A 16,059-nucleotide genomic window follows, 5' to 3' on the forward strand; every position below is an offset into this window, starting at 1 on the left:
ACAAGAAACAAAAGCATAGTCACTGGGGGGCCTGCTGTGTAAAGAACCTTCAGGCCCTAACCCTGTCACTGGGGGGCCTGCTGTGTAAAAACCTTCAGGCCCTAACCCTCCCACTGGGGGGCCTGCTGTATGAACCTTCAGGCCCTAACCCTGTCACTGGGGGGCCTGCTGTGCAAACCTTCAGGCCCTAACCCTGTCACTGGGGGGGCCTGCTGTGCAAACCTTCAGGCCCTAACCCTCCCACTGGGGGGCCTGCTGTGTAAACCTTCAGGCCCTAACCCTGTCACTGGGGGGCCTGCTGTGCAAACCTTCAGGCCCTAACCCTCCCACTGGGGGGCCTGCTGTGTAAATATTCAGGTCCTGGCCAGTCCCAACCTTTATGGGAATTTGGGGAGTAAACCAATATGTGAGCACTTTCTCTGTCTGTTGATCTCTCTGTGTCCTCAAATAATAAACAAATATTTTTAAGAGGACTTTGTGCAATATATAGCATCTATAATGATACAAATTAATTCTAATTCCTTCTACACATCAAACAAAAAGAGCAGAATTACCTGAAGGATGATACAGGTTTAAAAAAAAAAATGGGTCCAAAATGTAGGCTGTCAGTTTCACAACTGGCCATTTCCTACGTGAATGTCTGTACACTCTGAGTCCTTGAAAAAGCCCCAGGCCCTTCCAGTGTTTTCCGAGGTTACTACCTCTTCCATTGTGTTGCGTCACTCAATTTTATGGTGTAATATAACAAAGTCTAGATGTACAGCCTAAGTAGGAATTGCCCAATAAATGAAAGGGTTTTTTTTAAAAAAAAATCATGCAAATGTGGGTAAAATGTATGTTTATTGTAATACCAAGGCTTTTGGCATAATTTTTGTAATATACATTATCCAATAACTTGTCAATGTCCTCTTATACTCAGAAAAGTGGACATGAGTTGATAAGCAGTAATAGGAAAAGCTACTAATGACAAGGTCCAAATGCTATTTATCAGAATCATTTTTAAGGTAACTAGAATGTGTAAAGAAGCAAGAATAGTTATTCAGATACATAAACATTCACAGTGTTTTTGATATATTTCAATGCAAGCTTTACAATGAAAAATGACCAAAAATGTTTGTCTAAGCATGATATCAGAAAGTCAACTGCCTTAAACAGTTTGTTCCATGACCATCTTTTTCTTTTTTTTATAAAACTCCTGGCACTGTGAAATGCTTCTTGCTAATTATCCTTGTGTGACTTTTTGCTTTCATTGATAACGCAGGGGGAGTGCAGAGCTTGGGTAGGGGCACAGCTAAAGCTCCACGCAACTATGAAACCAAAAGCAAAATGAAACCAAAGGACTACATTCCAGATGATTTCAGCATTTTATAAATTCACATTATGAAACAATGATTTTTTTCCACTAAAGTTGCTTCTTATTTCTTCTTATCTTCATTTCACAACTGGTTTCCTGACATAATTGCTTGGCTTTTCTTTCACGATCCAGAATGTCTTTGGGGAACAGGTTTTTCTCATCGAATACAGATTTCAAAACTACAAAATAACGAAGAAAATGGCATGTAAATTGTATCTGGTAAGAGAGCCAATGAAATAAAACACTGCAGAGAAAATGTTCAAGCTTTATGTTTCCCAAAAATTTTACTTCTAAAACCAAGAATATGTTTGTGGAATTCTTCTCTAAGTTTTTGTTATTCCTTTTTATTTGATTTGCGTTAAACGTTCAATTTGAGCAGACTCTGTTCTCTCGATGCATTTATATCGCAACAGAGATCCACCATCGAGGGACTGGGGCTGAAAGAAACCAGTGTTTTCCATTCTTGTTTCCTAATCAATTTAACAGTTATCAAGGATTTATGAAAAACCAAGAACAAATTATTCTGTGTTGAAATAAGACAAAATAATGAAAACGCCCTTTGGCTGCATGAGGAAGCATGCACATCTTCATTCGCACCCTTTGGTCTTTGGGAATCTGTGGCTTTAGGGAAAAAAAAAAAAAAAACAGAACCAAATTATCCCCAGGAGCACCTGTATTGTGCGTCAGTCAGAAGCATTCAAGAACATAATAGTTGCATTTTGTTTAATTTCATCATTTCAATGAACACTCATTGAATGTATATAGTGTGCATTGGTTCATGCTCAACCCTAACCAAAGCACAGCTATGACTAAGTCACAGCCTTCCTTCCAAACAGCGGGAGTAGAAGCAGTGTTCAAACAACGAAGCCATCACATGCAACAGCACACGGCTCTAAGGTAATACAAGCCACAAAGAGTGTGCACAAACATATGAAGAGATTATAGCAAACGTACCCAAGTAAAGAGGAAAGCTTTCCAAGTTAAGTACTGTTTCAGGGCGACCTTGATGTCCAAGTCAGGTTTTAATGATAACGAAAAGGGATAACGGGGGTATTGGAAAGAAGGAAAGGAGACATCTGTCAGAGCGAAAACAAGAATAAAAGAGCAGAAAAACAAAAATACCTGACGATTCTGTGCCATTTAACAGAAACATAGAATTTGTGGAGGTAGAGTGAAATGAAGTTGCATCTGGACGAGGAACATGATAAAGGCAATGCCAACAAAACTGTTAAAAATTAATGAGTAATTTTATAATGAAACAGAATGTTCATACATTGTGCTAAAAAAAATTTCAATCTTTACTTCCAATATAAATTCGGTTGTATAAATCAACATTTTTATTCTCTTTTGAAATAGTATGAGAATGATCTAGAAAATGAAGGCAAAACACCTTACAAATTCTACTTTCTGTAGAACTCAAGAGATATCATCCATGGCCTGGAAAATATGCAAAGGGAGGACCAGGCATCTGAGGTTGGGGCAACACAGAGAAGAAAGGGTGACTGGGAGGCCGAGAGTGAGGACGGCAGCAGGAGCATGCCCACATGCCGGCAGAATTGCTCCCTGACAGAGGCCATTGTCTTGCGGGGTCACACACATCACTCATTAATATCTATAGATACAAAGCAGAGCTGAACACCTGGAACAGAAGGTCTCTCTGGTTTTCTCTCCGCAGAAACAGATCAAACAGGTAAGACTACCTAGGCTTCACATAGGAGTTGTCGCCCCATCTCTTCTCTCTCTCTCTCCCTTCTCTCTCTCTCTCTCTCTCTCCTGTTTTTCTTTTCTTTATTTTTCTTCCTAGAATTAGCATTCCTTCATGGCTTGCAGAACTTGTAGGACACCTGGATCCTACACTGAACTCTCACCCAAGGGCCCTGCTATGTATTTCAAACATCAGAAAATCCAGCACAACAGCGTTGGCTCTGTGGCATAACAGGCAAAGCAAAGCAGCTGTCCGTGGCATCAGCATCATACATGAGCCCTGGTATGAATTCTGGCTGCACCACTTCTGGTGCAGCTCCCTGCTAATGCACCTGGGAAAGCAGCAGAGGACGGCCCGAGTCCTCGGGCCTCTAAACCCACATGGGAGACCCAAAATAAGCTCAGGACCTGATCCAGCTCTGGTCGTTGCAACCACTTGGAGAGTGAATCCACAGGTGGAAAGTTCTCTGACTCTGATTCCACCTTTTTCTCTGACGGGTTTGGCCTGGCCCAGCTCTGGTCATGGAGGGCATTTGGAAATGACCCAGGTAGTGGAAACTCTCTCTCTCTCCCTCTCTTTCTCTCTCTTTCTTTTCAAATACATAAGCAAATATTTTTTTAAAAAGCCATGCAAATTTGTTAAAAAATAAGTGAAATTCAAAACGCTAGAGCTAAGTAAATAAGAAAATTGTAAAACTTAGCATAGTGTGGAACCAAGCTAAAAGCTAGAGTAAATCAAACTGAAAACAAACAGTTAAACCACTCAGTGCATGGATCACCACCAGAGAACAGAAAAAGATACAGCCTTTGCATAGGTAAATATTGTTACAAATATTCCAACATACATTTGACTTCACAGCTGAAACACGCCATCACCCTACAGAGGAAGATTACCGAAGTGAGAGAACTCCAAAGAGCTGAAGACACAGATGTGGTAATAGGATGCAAGCTAGCAAATAAACAGGAAAACGTCAAGAGGGAGACCCCACTGTGGAAATCATCAAACACAGAAAGGACAAGAACAAGGAAAACAGAAAACTAAACGTAGAATCAATTAGAAAAGTTGATAGATGCAGGAGGTATGCAAACAGTAGATCCACAAGTGTAACTAGAGTAGACCCTTAAGAAAGCAAGCTAGGACACTGCTAAGACCCAGCTGATTAAACCACTGCGTGTCATGCTGGCACCGAGTGCTAGAGTGCCAGTTTGGCTTTTACCTGCTCTGCTTCCCAAGAGCTTCTTGTTAACGTGTCTGGAAAGGCAGCAGAAAATAGCGCAAGTATTCAGGCCCCTGATACCCTAGTGGAAGATGAGCATGGACTTCCAGGCTCCTGGCTTTCCACCGGCCCAAGCAAGTGCAGCCATTTGGGAAAGTGAACTTAACAGATCAAAGATCTCTCTCTCCCCCTCGTTCTTGCTCTGCATTTCAAAGAAATATAAATCAACATTTGAGAGAAATACAGGAAGAGAATGGGGAAGAGAACAGAGAGAGAGCAAAAAGAAGAAAACCGCCACATTGTAAGAAATCTTTAGGGGAATGGCTTTGTAGCCGGGTGGGAAAAGTCGCCAACTATAGTGTCTGCCTTCCATGTGGGCATCAGCTTGCACTTGGCTGCCCCGTTTTCTATCCAGCTCCCTGAAAATATGCCTGGGAAGGTAGCTAAAGATGGCCCTCCACCAACAAGGAAGCTCAGGTCTTAGCCTAGCTCTGACCTTTGTGGCAGTTTGTGAATTGAATCAACAGGTGGAAAATCTCCCTCTGACTCTGACTTTCCTTCCCTGTAACTCTGACTTCCAAATAAATTACGTCTTAAAAAATCATTTGATACAATTTTTGCAAATTAAATACAAGCTGACTTTTATACACAAAGGACACAATGTGTATCAAAAATAATTCCTTCTTACCCAAAACCAAGCAACATTTTTTGAAGTGATTAGCCTTGGAAGATAAAGAGAGAATCACTTAGTAGGCAGACAAAAAGAACAAGTCACTGAAAAGAAGAAAAATATCTATCTTGCAGTAGATAACTTTCAGAACAATGATCAATATTGAAAGCCAGTAACACAAAACCCACAAAATAACTGCAGACAGAATGAGCGGGTTGAAAATTATTGTGTTTGTGTATACTGTCTTTTAATTTTCTAAACTATAAATAGTTTTTTTTTAAAGATTTATTCATTTTATTACAGCCAGATATACACAGAGGAGGAGAGACAGAGAGGAAGATCTTCCATCTGATGTTTCACTCCCCAAGTGAGCCGCAACGGGCCGGAACGTGCCAATCCGATGCCAGGAACCAGGAACCTCTTCCAGGTCTCCCACATGGGTACAGGGTCCCAAAGCTTTGGGCTGTCCTCGACTGCCTTCCCAGGCCACAAGCAGGGAGCTGGATGGGAAGTGGAGCTGCCGGGATTAGAACTGGCACCCATATGGGATCCTGGGGCTTTCAAGGCAAGGACTTTAGCCGCTAGGCCATGCCACCGGGCCCTATAAATGGTTTTTAACATGTGATGAATTAAAGGACTATTAGTCATAAGAGTTGTTTTGGGAAAAATTAAGAGAAACTGGGAAATTTCCAAAGAATTTTGAAAATCCAATTTTGTCGTGAACGCAGTCTCTATAGGTTAACACAGTGTGGAGCTTTGGAAGATAAAACGGAAAGTCAACATCACGTGCCTGACAAGATGAGAGATGGAACAGTAACACAAATCATTAAGACATAGAAAGAAGCTTCATTCTTGATAAGCAGAGGCAAAGATTACCACTTACAACTGACAAGTCAACTAATGGCAGTACAGGATAATCCAACACAATGAAAGCAGGTGGAAAGTAAGATCCTATTGTTGAATAAAATGAGCAGAAGACAAGGATAGGAATAAGAAAACATGCCGATTCTATCATAACAGCATGATCTAATAGTCTTTGTCCTTTTTTTTTTTAAGATTTACTTATTTCAAAATAAAGTGACAGAGAGGGGAAGAGAGGGATATCCAGTTCACTCTTGAAATGGCCTAAACGACAGAACAGGGCCAGCCAACTGCCAGGAGCCAAGGACTCCATCGACACCTCCCACGTTGGTTCAGGAGCCCAATTACTTGAGTATTATTTGCTGCCATTTTAGGTGCAATAAATGATGGCTTAGCCAGCTAGACTATACCACTTCCCATGTAATAAATCCCCATCCTAGAGAAACCTGGTTAATGAACCTGTGATTATAAAGCATCACTAGAATAAACATACATAGGGCCCAGCACGGTGGCCCAACGGCTAAATTCCTCCCATATGGGTGCTGGTTCTAATCCCAGCAGCCCCGCTTCCCATCCAGCTCCCCTTGTGGCCTGAGAAATCAATCGAGGACGGCTCAAAACCTTGGGACTCTGCACCCATATGGGAGACCTGGAAGAAATTCCTGGCTCCTGACTCCAGATCGGCACAGTTCTGGCCACTGTGGTCACTTGGGGAGTGAACCAGCGGACGGAAGAGCTTCCTCTCTACTTCTCCTCCTCTCTGTATATCGACTTTGCAACAAAAATAAAAATAAATCTTTAAAAAAAGAAACATACATATAGTTCTTCCTTAATTAAAATAAAAACAGTTTGAAATGGAGTGAAAACGGGGGTTGACACAGCAGTGCAGCAGCTGAATCTTGTCTGCCTGCCAACGCCAGCATCCCATTGCTTGCTGAATTGTGCCCCTACTGCTCTGCTTCCCCTCCAGCTCCCTTCTTGTAGTCTGGGAAAGCAGCAGAGGATGGGCCAAGCTCTTGGGCCCCTGCCCCCACGTAAGAGGCACAGAAGAAGCTCCTGGCTCCCAGCTTGGACCACCTCAGCTCTGGCCATTCTGGTCAGCTAAGCAGATGGCAGACTTCTCTATCTCTTCTTCTCTCTCTGTGCAATCTGCCTTTCAAACTGAATTTCTGGCTCCTGGTTTTAGCCGGATCAAGCCCTGACAGTTGTGAGCAAGCATGTGGGTGTGAGCTGGCAGTGGACAGCTTTCCCTTCTCTCTCGAAAAACAAAAATTTTAAAAGATATCCTGGGACAGGCATGGTAGCACAGCAAGATAATCCTCTGCCTGCAAATACCAGAATCACACACAGACTTCAATTCATGTGGCTGCTCCATTCCTATCCAGCTCACTGCCTATGACCTGGGAAAGCATAGGAGGATGGCCCAAGTCTTCAGGCACCTGCATCCGTACGGGAGGCAAAGTAGAAGTCCCCGGCTCCCAGGTCAACATCAGCTTAGGGTATGAAAGCCTCTCTCTGCGTCTTTCCTTCTCTCTCTGTAAAACTTTGTCTTTTAAAATAAGTAAATCTTTTTTTAAAAGATGTTCTTCACACAGCCCTTGCTAAGTGTATAATGATAATTAGTTCCTCTTCCTGTTCATAGTAGCATCTGCTGGATGATGGTATAATGTTCTCATTATCATGTGAGTGGTTCTGCAATGGGCCATAACACATGTAGGAAATGATTAACTATTTATTGAGTCTAAGTTCATAAAAGAATGTGTTCAACTTTTCTTCGATGACTTACTTTCTTGATGGAGTAAGTTGGCAGTGCTAATGACTCCAGTTGCTCAGGCAAGCATTAATGTAGGCATGACTTGGAAAAGCCTTGCAGCTGTGAGCAAAGTCTGTCATCAGTGGACCTCAGATGGAAAAGATTATCCTAGATAATTGGGAAGAGCCAGACGCGGTCAGTGGAAAGCCTTGGAAGTGGAGTTGAGGTCTCCCTGAGAGAGGGAAGAAATTCTACCAGAGCATAATAATTTCTGTTTGTGTCCAGGCTACCCAGGATATTTCATTTCTAATAAACCATACACAGCTTAGACTTACTCATGAAGGCCCTACAATTTCATAAATTCATTTTTTTAGGATAAATCCCAGAATAGGTCCTTCTGATCATACTTTCTTGGTTCAGCCTTCCTGATACTCTTGCCATTAACTTTGCTGCTTCCTCTGAGTGAATACAACAATGCTCTGCTCTCAGCAGGCACAGAGGGACTCGCCAAGGCTCATAATTAGTGGCTGAATTCCACTAGAAGCCCTCACAAAGAAAATATGTGTTTACTTAAATCCACATCAAAGGACAAACAATGGCCTACTAATTAAGTGGCACACACTCCCTGTCCTTAAGGGTATCCAGGTTCCAATCCCCTGCTCTGCTGTCTGCCTCCAGCTCTGGCTAACCCAAACCCTGAGAGGTTACAGTGATAACTCCAGGAACTGGTTCCCACCCACATGGAGATCCTGGGAGGTAACAGTGATAACACTAGTAACAGGTTTCCTGCCAGCCGCATGGAGACCTCTGCTGAGGTTTCAGGACTGCATTTTGCCATCCTCTTTACACAGAATTCTTGGCACTGGGGTATGAATCAGCTGATGGGAGCTCTCTCTTCTTCCTCTCTCTATTTCTCTCTCCCTCTTTCTGACACCTAGTTAAAAAAAAAAAAAAAAAAAACCTTAAGTACCCTCAAGTTCCTCTGCGGGCATTTGCTTGGGAACCTCAAACCTCCAGCTTCATGCCTTTCCAAGCTACACAACTTACTTATGAATCTCAGAACTTCGGGAGGTTCAGAAGGTTTAGCAATATGGTCACACCCCTCTTCATACTTAATTTAAATCAAATGTCTTTCCCAGACTATCTGTTTCCTCATGAAGTGACCTCTGACCCCCAGCAATTTCACCATATACCAATCTGCTCATTCCTTCTCAACAACAATGACTGTCTTCTGCCCTTGAAATGTGAGCTAAGTGCCGACTTAGCTCCCAGCCCAGTGACGTCACACTTTCATTCACTGTGCGTGGAATATTTGCCCTGAAGTCTTGAGAGGACTTTGTCCAGGAAATTGACCTGTATCAGAGACCGAGATGCAATTCCTGGCAAACAGCTTCAGCACAATCCAGCTTTAGCCACTGCAGCCACTTGAGGAGTGATCAAGCAAAAAGATGTCTCTGTCACTCTGCCTTTTCAATAAAGGAGTTTTCACAAAATAACACTTCACATAAAACACTGTAATAACAGGGGACAAAATCCTATACTGAGAAGATGACCAAGTTAGCAGGATGTGTAGTGATCATAAATACGTACACACTCCCAGTGCCCACCCTTTGGCAGTGCCAGTTAAGCCGCCACCTGTAAGGCAGCATCCCCTAGAGGAGCCAGTCTGAGTCTCAAGAGCTCTTCTGATCCAGGTCTGTGCTAATGCAACCGGAGAAACAGCAGGAAGTGACGCACGTGCTGCCTGCACTCACGTTGGAGATGCAGTAGTTTCTGATTCCGACCTTTGATTTGGCCCAGCCCAACAGCAGATAGAGGATCTCTCTCTCTCTCTCTCTCTCTCCCCCTCCCTCCCTCTACACACACACACACACACACACACACACGTGACTTTGCCTTTCACATAGGTAAAACTCAACACAATAGAAGCAGGACAGATCAATCAAATACTATTAGACCTACGGGAGACTCTCCAAAACATTAATGGTGAATGAACTTTACATCCCATGCTCATCAATGGATAGATTATCTGGACATAAAATAAGTGAAGATATATCAAATTTGAACCATTGTACAGAGCAAATGGACATTACAAGTATTCACAGAACATTTCACCCAGCAGCTGCAGGATACAGTTTTCATCAGTCCATGACACATTTTGCTAATAGAGAATATATATTAGGCCCCGTAAATTAAAAAAAAAAAGTATGAACTGTGTCTTCTCAGACCACAAAGCAATGAAACTTAAAAAAAAAAGAACACTAGAAAATTTACAAATAAATGGAAAATAACAACATGATATTTAATGATCAGTGAACCACTGAGGAACTTTGCTTCTACCTCAGCAAGCAACAACTAGCTGGAGTGCTACCAGAAGGGATCAGCGCAGCCAGGACAGGTACAGGGCAGACACCCAGGGGACATTCCACAAGGGGACAGTTTAGTGCGTGGGCCTGGGAGCTGTGCTCACTCATCTTTGAAAGCCAGGTTCCTCCTGCTTCTTGGGGCTAGTGCAAACAGCAGCCGTTAAAGTATCAAACTCAACTTGAGGACGTGCCTTCAGTGCCTCTCAGCTTAAGGTCCTGGGAGACCAGGACAACCCCACATTCCCCAGTAACTGCATGAAAACCTGGAAGCAGTTCCATCCGTGCCTGATAGAGCCAGCCTATGGGTGCTGGGCTAACAACCTTTCCAGGAGTGCACACTCACTTGCAGTACCTGGAGTGCTCTAATTTCTCTCGGCTATGGACAGGTTCTTCGGCATTCACTGTTTACATTCAAAGTGGGGGTGGAGACATTCAGGCTTATCATTAGATCCCGACGTTGCAGGGTACACCGGGACTCCCCAGGATGGGAGCCAAAAACTGGCAAGAGTGGTCGCACCTTCTCCAAGTCGCATTGTAATCACATTGTCAAAAGTTAAAGACAAGGAGGCAATTGCAAAGACATTCAAAGTGTCAAACTGCATATAAAGAAAAACTGATTAATGTACTTCTGAATGACCAAATGCTCATCAAAGAAATTCAAAATAAACTCAAAAGCTTTCTTGAAAGTTTTAAAAGTTAAGATGGATGTTTATAGCATTAACTCCTGACATTAAAAGGAAAAAGGTCTGAAATAAGTGATCTAATAACACCTCCTGAATACTTAGAAAAAAAGAACAAACCAAATTCAAAATCAACAGGAAGCAAAAGGTAGTATCTAAAAAGGAATAAATAAAATTGAAACTTAAAAAAAATTTTTAAAGTTCAACAAATTTTTAATAAAGCTGACTTTTTGAGAAGATAAACAAAGTGGAACTATTTTAACCACAAAAAAGGGAGAAGAACCCAAATAAAAGTAGAGGTGAAAAAAGAGACATTACAATGGACACTACTGAAATATAAAGGATTATAAGCACCACTATAAACAATATACTAAAAGGTATAAAGACTTGAGGAAATAAATTCCTAGACATATTTAAATTACCACGATAAAATCAAGAAAAGACAGAAAATCGAAAGCAACCTAAAGCAAGCAATGAGATAGAAGTAGTCTTTGGAAGTTCTCTGCCAAGGATCCAGCACCTGCTATCCTTACTATTGAATTCTACAAAGCAGGTAGAGAAAATAGTAGCACTACTTTTCAAGCCTTCCCAAAGGCTTGAACTGGTCGCAATTCTGCCAAGTGCCAATTTCTTTTCATGAAACCACTATTACTCTGATGCCAAAATTGACACACAGACAAAAGAAAAAAAGAAAAGCTACAAATCGATATGAAGTCAAAATCAATACCAAACCAAATTCAATACCAATTTTAAAATGTACATCATGATCAAGTGGAATTTATCTCAAATGTGTAATGGTAGTTCAACATTGCCAGATTAATAAACATCAAAAAGCACATGGACAAAGCACATAAACCAATGATCAGCTTAGTAGATGCAGAGAAAGTATTGGATCCTTAATGATAAAACTCTTGGGTCTGGCACGATGACTTAGTGGCAAAAGTCCTCACCTTGAATGCCCCGGGATCCCATATGGGTGCTGGTTCTAATCCCAGCAGCCCCTCTTCCCATCCAGCTCCCTGCTTGTGGCCTGGGAAAGCAGTCGAGGATGGCCCAAAGCCTTGGGACCCTGCACTAGCTTGGGAGACCTGGAGGAAGTTCCTGGCTCCTGGCTTCTGATCATCCAAGAGTCAGAGTGTAAGAGCAATGGAAGCACATAACCAAGAGAGTGAGCCCCTTCCCATCATGGACCTTGGGGACTTGATGGGGCGTGGTTACACAGCAATGCAAGACTGCCCCCTCTCGGGTTCCAGGTGATGACAGAGGAGCTTCACAGGTGGGAAGAAGGGACCGCATAGGTGGGGAGCTCGGTGAAGGGAAAGGGGGAAGGAAGAGAAAGCTTCCAAGCCCCTGACCCTGAGCTAGCTGCCTACCCTACAACAAGGGCTATATTGTAACAAGAATGTGACTCTCCACTTTCTCCACATGTTCTATCATTTAACTGTGATCCCAACTCGTAACTAAGTATCTAGCATTCTCAGTAACCATTCCCAGTAACCATCAGTAAAGCTCTCTATTTACTGCCTAGAAATAGATGACAGTCATACTCTCATCACTTCATTTTACAGCTGGCTGTTTCACCAAATTGGTTATAATGAAAACTGAAAGATATTTTATTTAAAAGTGATGGTCATGAGACCATCCAAACCTTTTGGCTGAAGTGAGAGCTCAGTGATATTAACATAGCAGAGCTGACATGCCTGCTGTCTTCCAGTCCTTCCCTTGCTCACCTACCTGTAACTAACTATAACCAGATAACAAAGTGGCAAAACTCACAAAGCATCCAACAAGGGAGGGGCTTGGCAGCTAAGTGACTATGAAAAGAGAGCTGCGATGACCAGCTGTCTGAGCAGACAGTGATTTCTCTGATTCACATTCTCCATAACTCTGAGTCCTCTAGACAAATCCCAGTGTCTCAAAGTACTTGAAGATCTCATCAAAACTTGGATTCCAGCTCCATACGTTTGGGTAGGGCCTGAGATTTGCCATCATGCAGAACTCTCAAAGTGCCATGCTTTATCCCTACCCACTTTGGGATGTAATAGTTGTACTTCTTTAATCTCAGGGTCATCAAATTGTCCTTCAGTCTCAGACACCAGCGAGCAGCCATCAGATAACAAAACTACAGGTTAGTGGAAAGGAATGAGGAACATTGATCAAACTAATTTAATTGTCTTCCTCTGGCTCTTAAATTATGATTTCTTGGCATTTTCAGATCTTTTTCATTATATTTTGGCAATCTTTACATTGTTAATTAGGGTAAAAAGGTACAAGGGCTATGGGAAAGTGGGTAAGACCACTATTTCCCTATTGTTTCCTTCATATATCTGAGGTAAAGGAAATATTGAGGGAGAAGCCCCACCCAGTCTCCCACCCATCCCAGGTGCCGGATGTAGGGCACGCTCTGAGATCCTTGCTCAAGTGGTTCTGATAGTTCACCAGTTGTAAATCACTGCCAATCTCACCACTCCAGGTACGATGAGGCTGTTGTAGAATCCACTGATTGACATAGTCCATCATAGAGTCTCCCTTTGTCCAGTATTTTGCTGCCAACATATAGCTGAGGTGGTTGATTGACCTGTTCTATCTTCTGTCTTTCCTTGATTAAGGTTCTGAGTCCGCCATTTCGATTAAGAGGATCCCCAAAGAAACTTTGAGGTGTTCCCAGACCAGATTCCTATATGTACTAGCAAGTACAGGGCCCAGCACTGTCCATCACCCGAATCAGTGGGTCAGTCCTTTTAATAAAGTGTAGGTTCCTGATGGAGATGTAAACTCTTTCTTGTCTATTAGGGATTTAATGGACTCCTTCCTCATCTTGAAAATACCAATTTTGGGCTGAAATCCTTTTACTGAATAAAATTACTAACCCTTTTGAAATGCTCAAATCTTCCAGTTTTCTTCAATATATGGTTACAAATATTGAATGAATTTCTCAAACTTTTTTCCTTCTAACCAACATCACCAAGAACTGAAACTCAACATCCCTGAGCCCTGTTCAGGCGTCAGGCTGTCCTGCAGCCACCTCTCTGGCACTTTCTCATGATGCTTTTCTGTAACACTTCCAAAAGCATGCAATGCCTCCCTGTGAACAGCCCCTGCTGCGGCTCCTTGAGCCCAAGTTCTGGGAGCCAGCACCAACGGAGGGCTCTCCTGGTACTGGCATGGTGGATATCCAGCAAGGTCTTGCTGCCTTGACTCCAGGGTCTTGTGCAGGTGCACTTTGGGTCTTGGCCCTGGAGAAGGGAAGATAAGGGGAAGAAGTAGGCGTAGTGGCTGCCCTGTGGATGTCTTGTTCCTATATTCTTTAGACTCTGTTGACTTCTTACCAGCCAGTTTCCCATAGAGTCCACATATCACATCCACTATCAGAAGAAACAATCCAACTTAAAGTAAATCCTGAGCCACTTGACTCCCATGTTTTGGCATGGTTAACAAACAGAGGCCCTTCTCTGGAAAAGTAATGACCAAGGGGAGTTGCTGTTGCATCTGGAAATAGGGAAACATCTCCGAGCTTTAACCACTGTCCCCGGGACTTCTCCGAGTGTTGGGGTGGCAGATTACAGACCAGACAGAAAATTCAGTGCATAGGAGACACCAGTCTACTAAAGTGTGTGTGGAGGGAAAGGGAGCGGCAATCCAAATCAGAAAAGACAAGGCCTCGGCACTGGCCCAGCTGAGTTCCCAGGCAGAGAAACGGGATAGCTTCTAACCATCGCTTTTTGAGTCCATAGTCTCCCGGAGAAAATATTAATTTAAGTCTACAGGTCTTTCCTACTTTCTATCATGAAATCAAAAATTAGAGGGCATGTAATAAAACAGAAAAGTGCAAGAAATAACCAAGAGGAAAATGTCGATATTGCAAGCAGATGGGAACATCTCCCAGATACAGTTGTTGGTAATGAAATTGCTATTGTAAACATGCTAAAGAGAGCAGAAAGAAAATGAGCAAAACAGAAGAAAACATGGCCCATTGCCACTAACACAATTTTTATAAATGAGATTTGAGTGGTATTTTAGAGCTATGCGTTTGTTCATGTCAAAGAACAAATATATACACATATATATATGTGTGTGTATATATATGATGAAATTGAGAACTTCTTAAATTGATTTTAAATTAGACTGCCAGCTGGGCAAACGGAGACTCTAAGGTGAAATACATCAGCCAGTGGATTCTGGAGATATTTCATCATGCTTGGAATGGCAAGACTGTCAGCCATTCAGAACTGTTGAACTATCGAAACCACTTGAGCAGGACCCTTGGAGCGTGCCCCACATCGGGGACCTGGGATGGGTGGGAGGCTGGGTGGGGCTTCGCCCTTTTTCTTTTTCCTTACCCCAGATACAGAAAAAAAAAAAAACAATAATAATAATGTGGAAAAAATAAAGTAGACTGTTAAAAGATAGTATTAGTGAAGTCAATGGAAATTCAATTAAAAAAAAAAAAAAGAGTCCAGACTGAAGCCAAGAGACTTTAAGAAATAAAAGCACAGAGAACACATAGTTGATGTTTTTAAACAGTCTAATACACAAGCAGTTGCAATGTCAGAAGGACAAGAGAAAGTGAAATGACTAGGAATCAATATTTGAAAAAAGAAAATGACCAAGAATCGGCCACAGTTGGAGAAAAATACAGCCAAGAATTTCTACGAATCCCAACCAGTATAAACACGCAATAAACAATATTCGCACCTATTGCAGTAAAACCTATGAGAAGCAAGACAAACAGAAAAGTTTTAAAAGCAGCCAGAACGAGGAAAGAGATTTTAAACAGCAACTGCGGAAGCAGGGAAAGAGAAACTAGACAGGAAATAGCATTCAAACCCTGCATCTAGAATTTTAAGCATGGTGAAAATGTCCCTTCAGTGTCAAACAGAAAGAAATGCGTCTTGCAGACACACTAAAGCTGAGAGAACTATTCCCCGCCAGGCCTGTTAGAGATCCTGTGGCGTGTTCTTCAGGCTGAGGTCAATGGTCTACGACGGAAACCCAAGACCACCAGAAAGAAGCAAGAGCTCAGGCAGCGAGCTGGGTCCTCCGGGAGCCGCTGGAAGAATGCTGCATGACTCGTTTCCCTCCTTAACTAATGGAGTGTCGAGCCTGTGATTGCTGAGTAAAGTGAAAGTAAAAATTTAGGGGAAAAAACAAAGAAAGCAGCATACAGAAAGCTGCAGGCGGGGGGGGAGAGTGGGAAAGCTCTCCAAGCCCCGAAGTCTGCGCTCCGAATATGTGAAATATGTTTACGTACATGAAGTAACTTGAATATAAGAGATAGGAAAACAACAGAGTAGTAAAGGAGACAAATACATATTTTAGAATAATGTGTTAAAATATGTCAATAGCTTCTCATTTCTGACCAGCAAAATGCCAAGGTTCTTAGAAGGTATACCAGGGGGACTGCATCCTCTTGCCTTCTCCTACCAACGTAGCAGACTTTCCTTTGAGCCGCTT

The 16,059-nt window shown here is 42.4% G+C and overlaps 1 protein-coding gene across 2 annotated transcripts in view; it reads right to left on the reverse strand.

Annotated features, from left to right (window-relative positions):
• Window positions 1-1,290: 1,290 nt before the first annotated feature.
• WDR49 (WD repeat domain 49) overlaps window positions 1,291-16,059 on the reverse strand; it is a 107,203-nt gene continuing 92,434 nt past the window's right edge. For both annotated transcript variants that reach the window (XM_036494872.2, XM_036494871.2), the window contains one exon: window positions 1,291-1,533. In XM_036494872.2, coding sequence (XP_036350765.2) covers window positions 1,403-1,533 — 131 coding nt within the window. In that variant the 3' untranslated portion in view covers window positions 1,291-1,402. The remainder of the gene's footprint in view (window positions 1,534-16,059) is intronic.

Source organism: Ochotona princeps, chromosome 3, assembly GCF_030435755.1.
Source record: "Ochotona princeps isolate mOchPri1 chromosome 3, mOchPri1.hap1, whole genome shotgun sequence".
Classification (NCBI taxonomy): Eukaryota; Metazoa; Chordata; class Mammalia; order Lagomorpha; family Ochotonidae; genus Ochotona; species Ochotona princeps.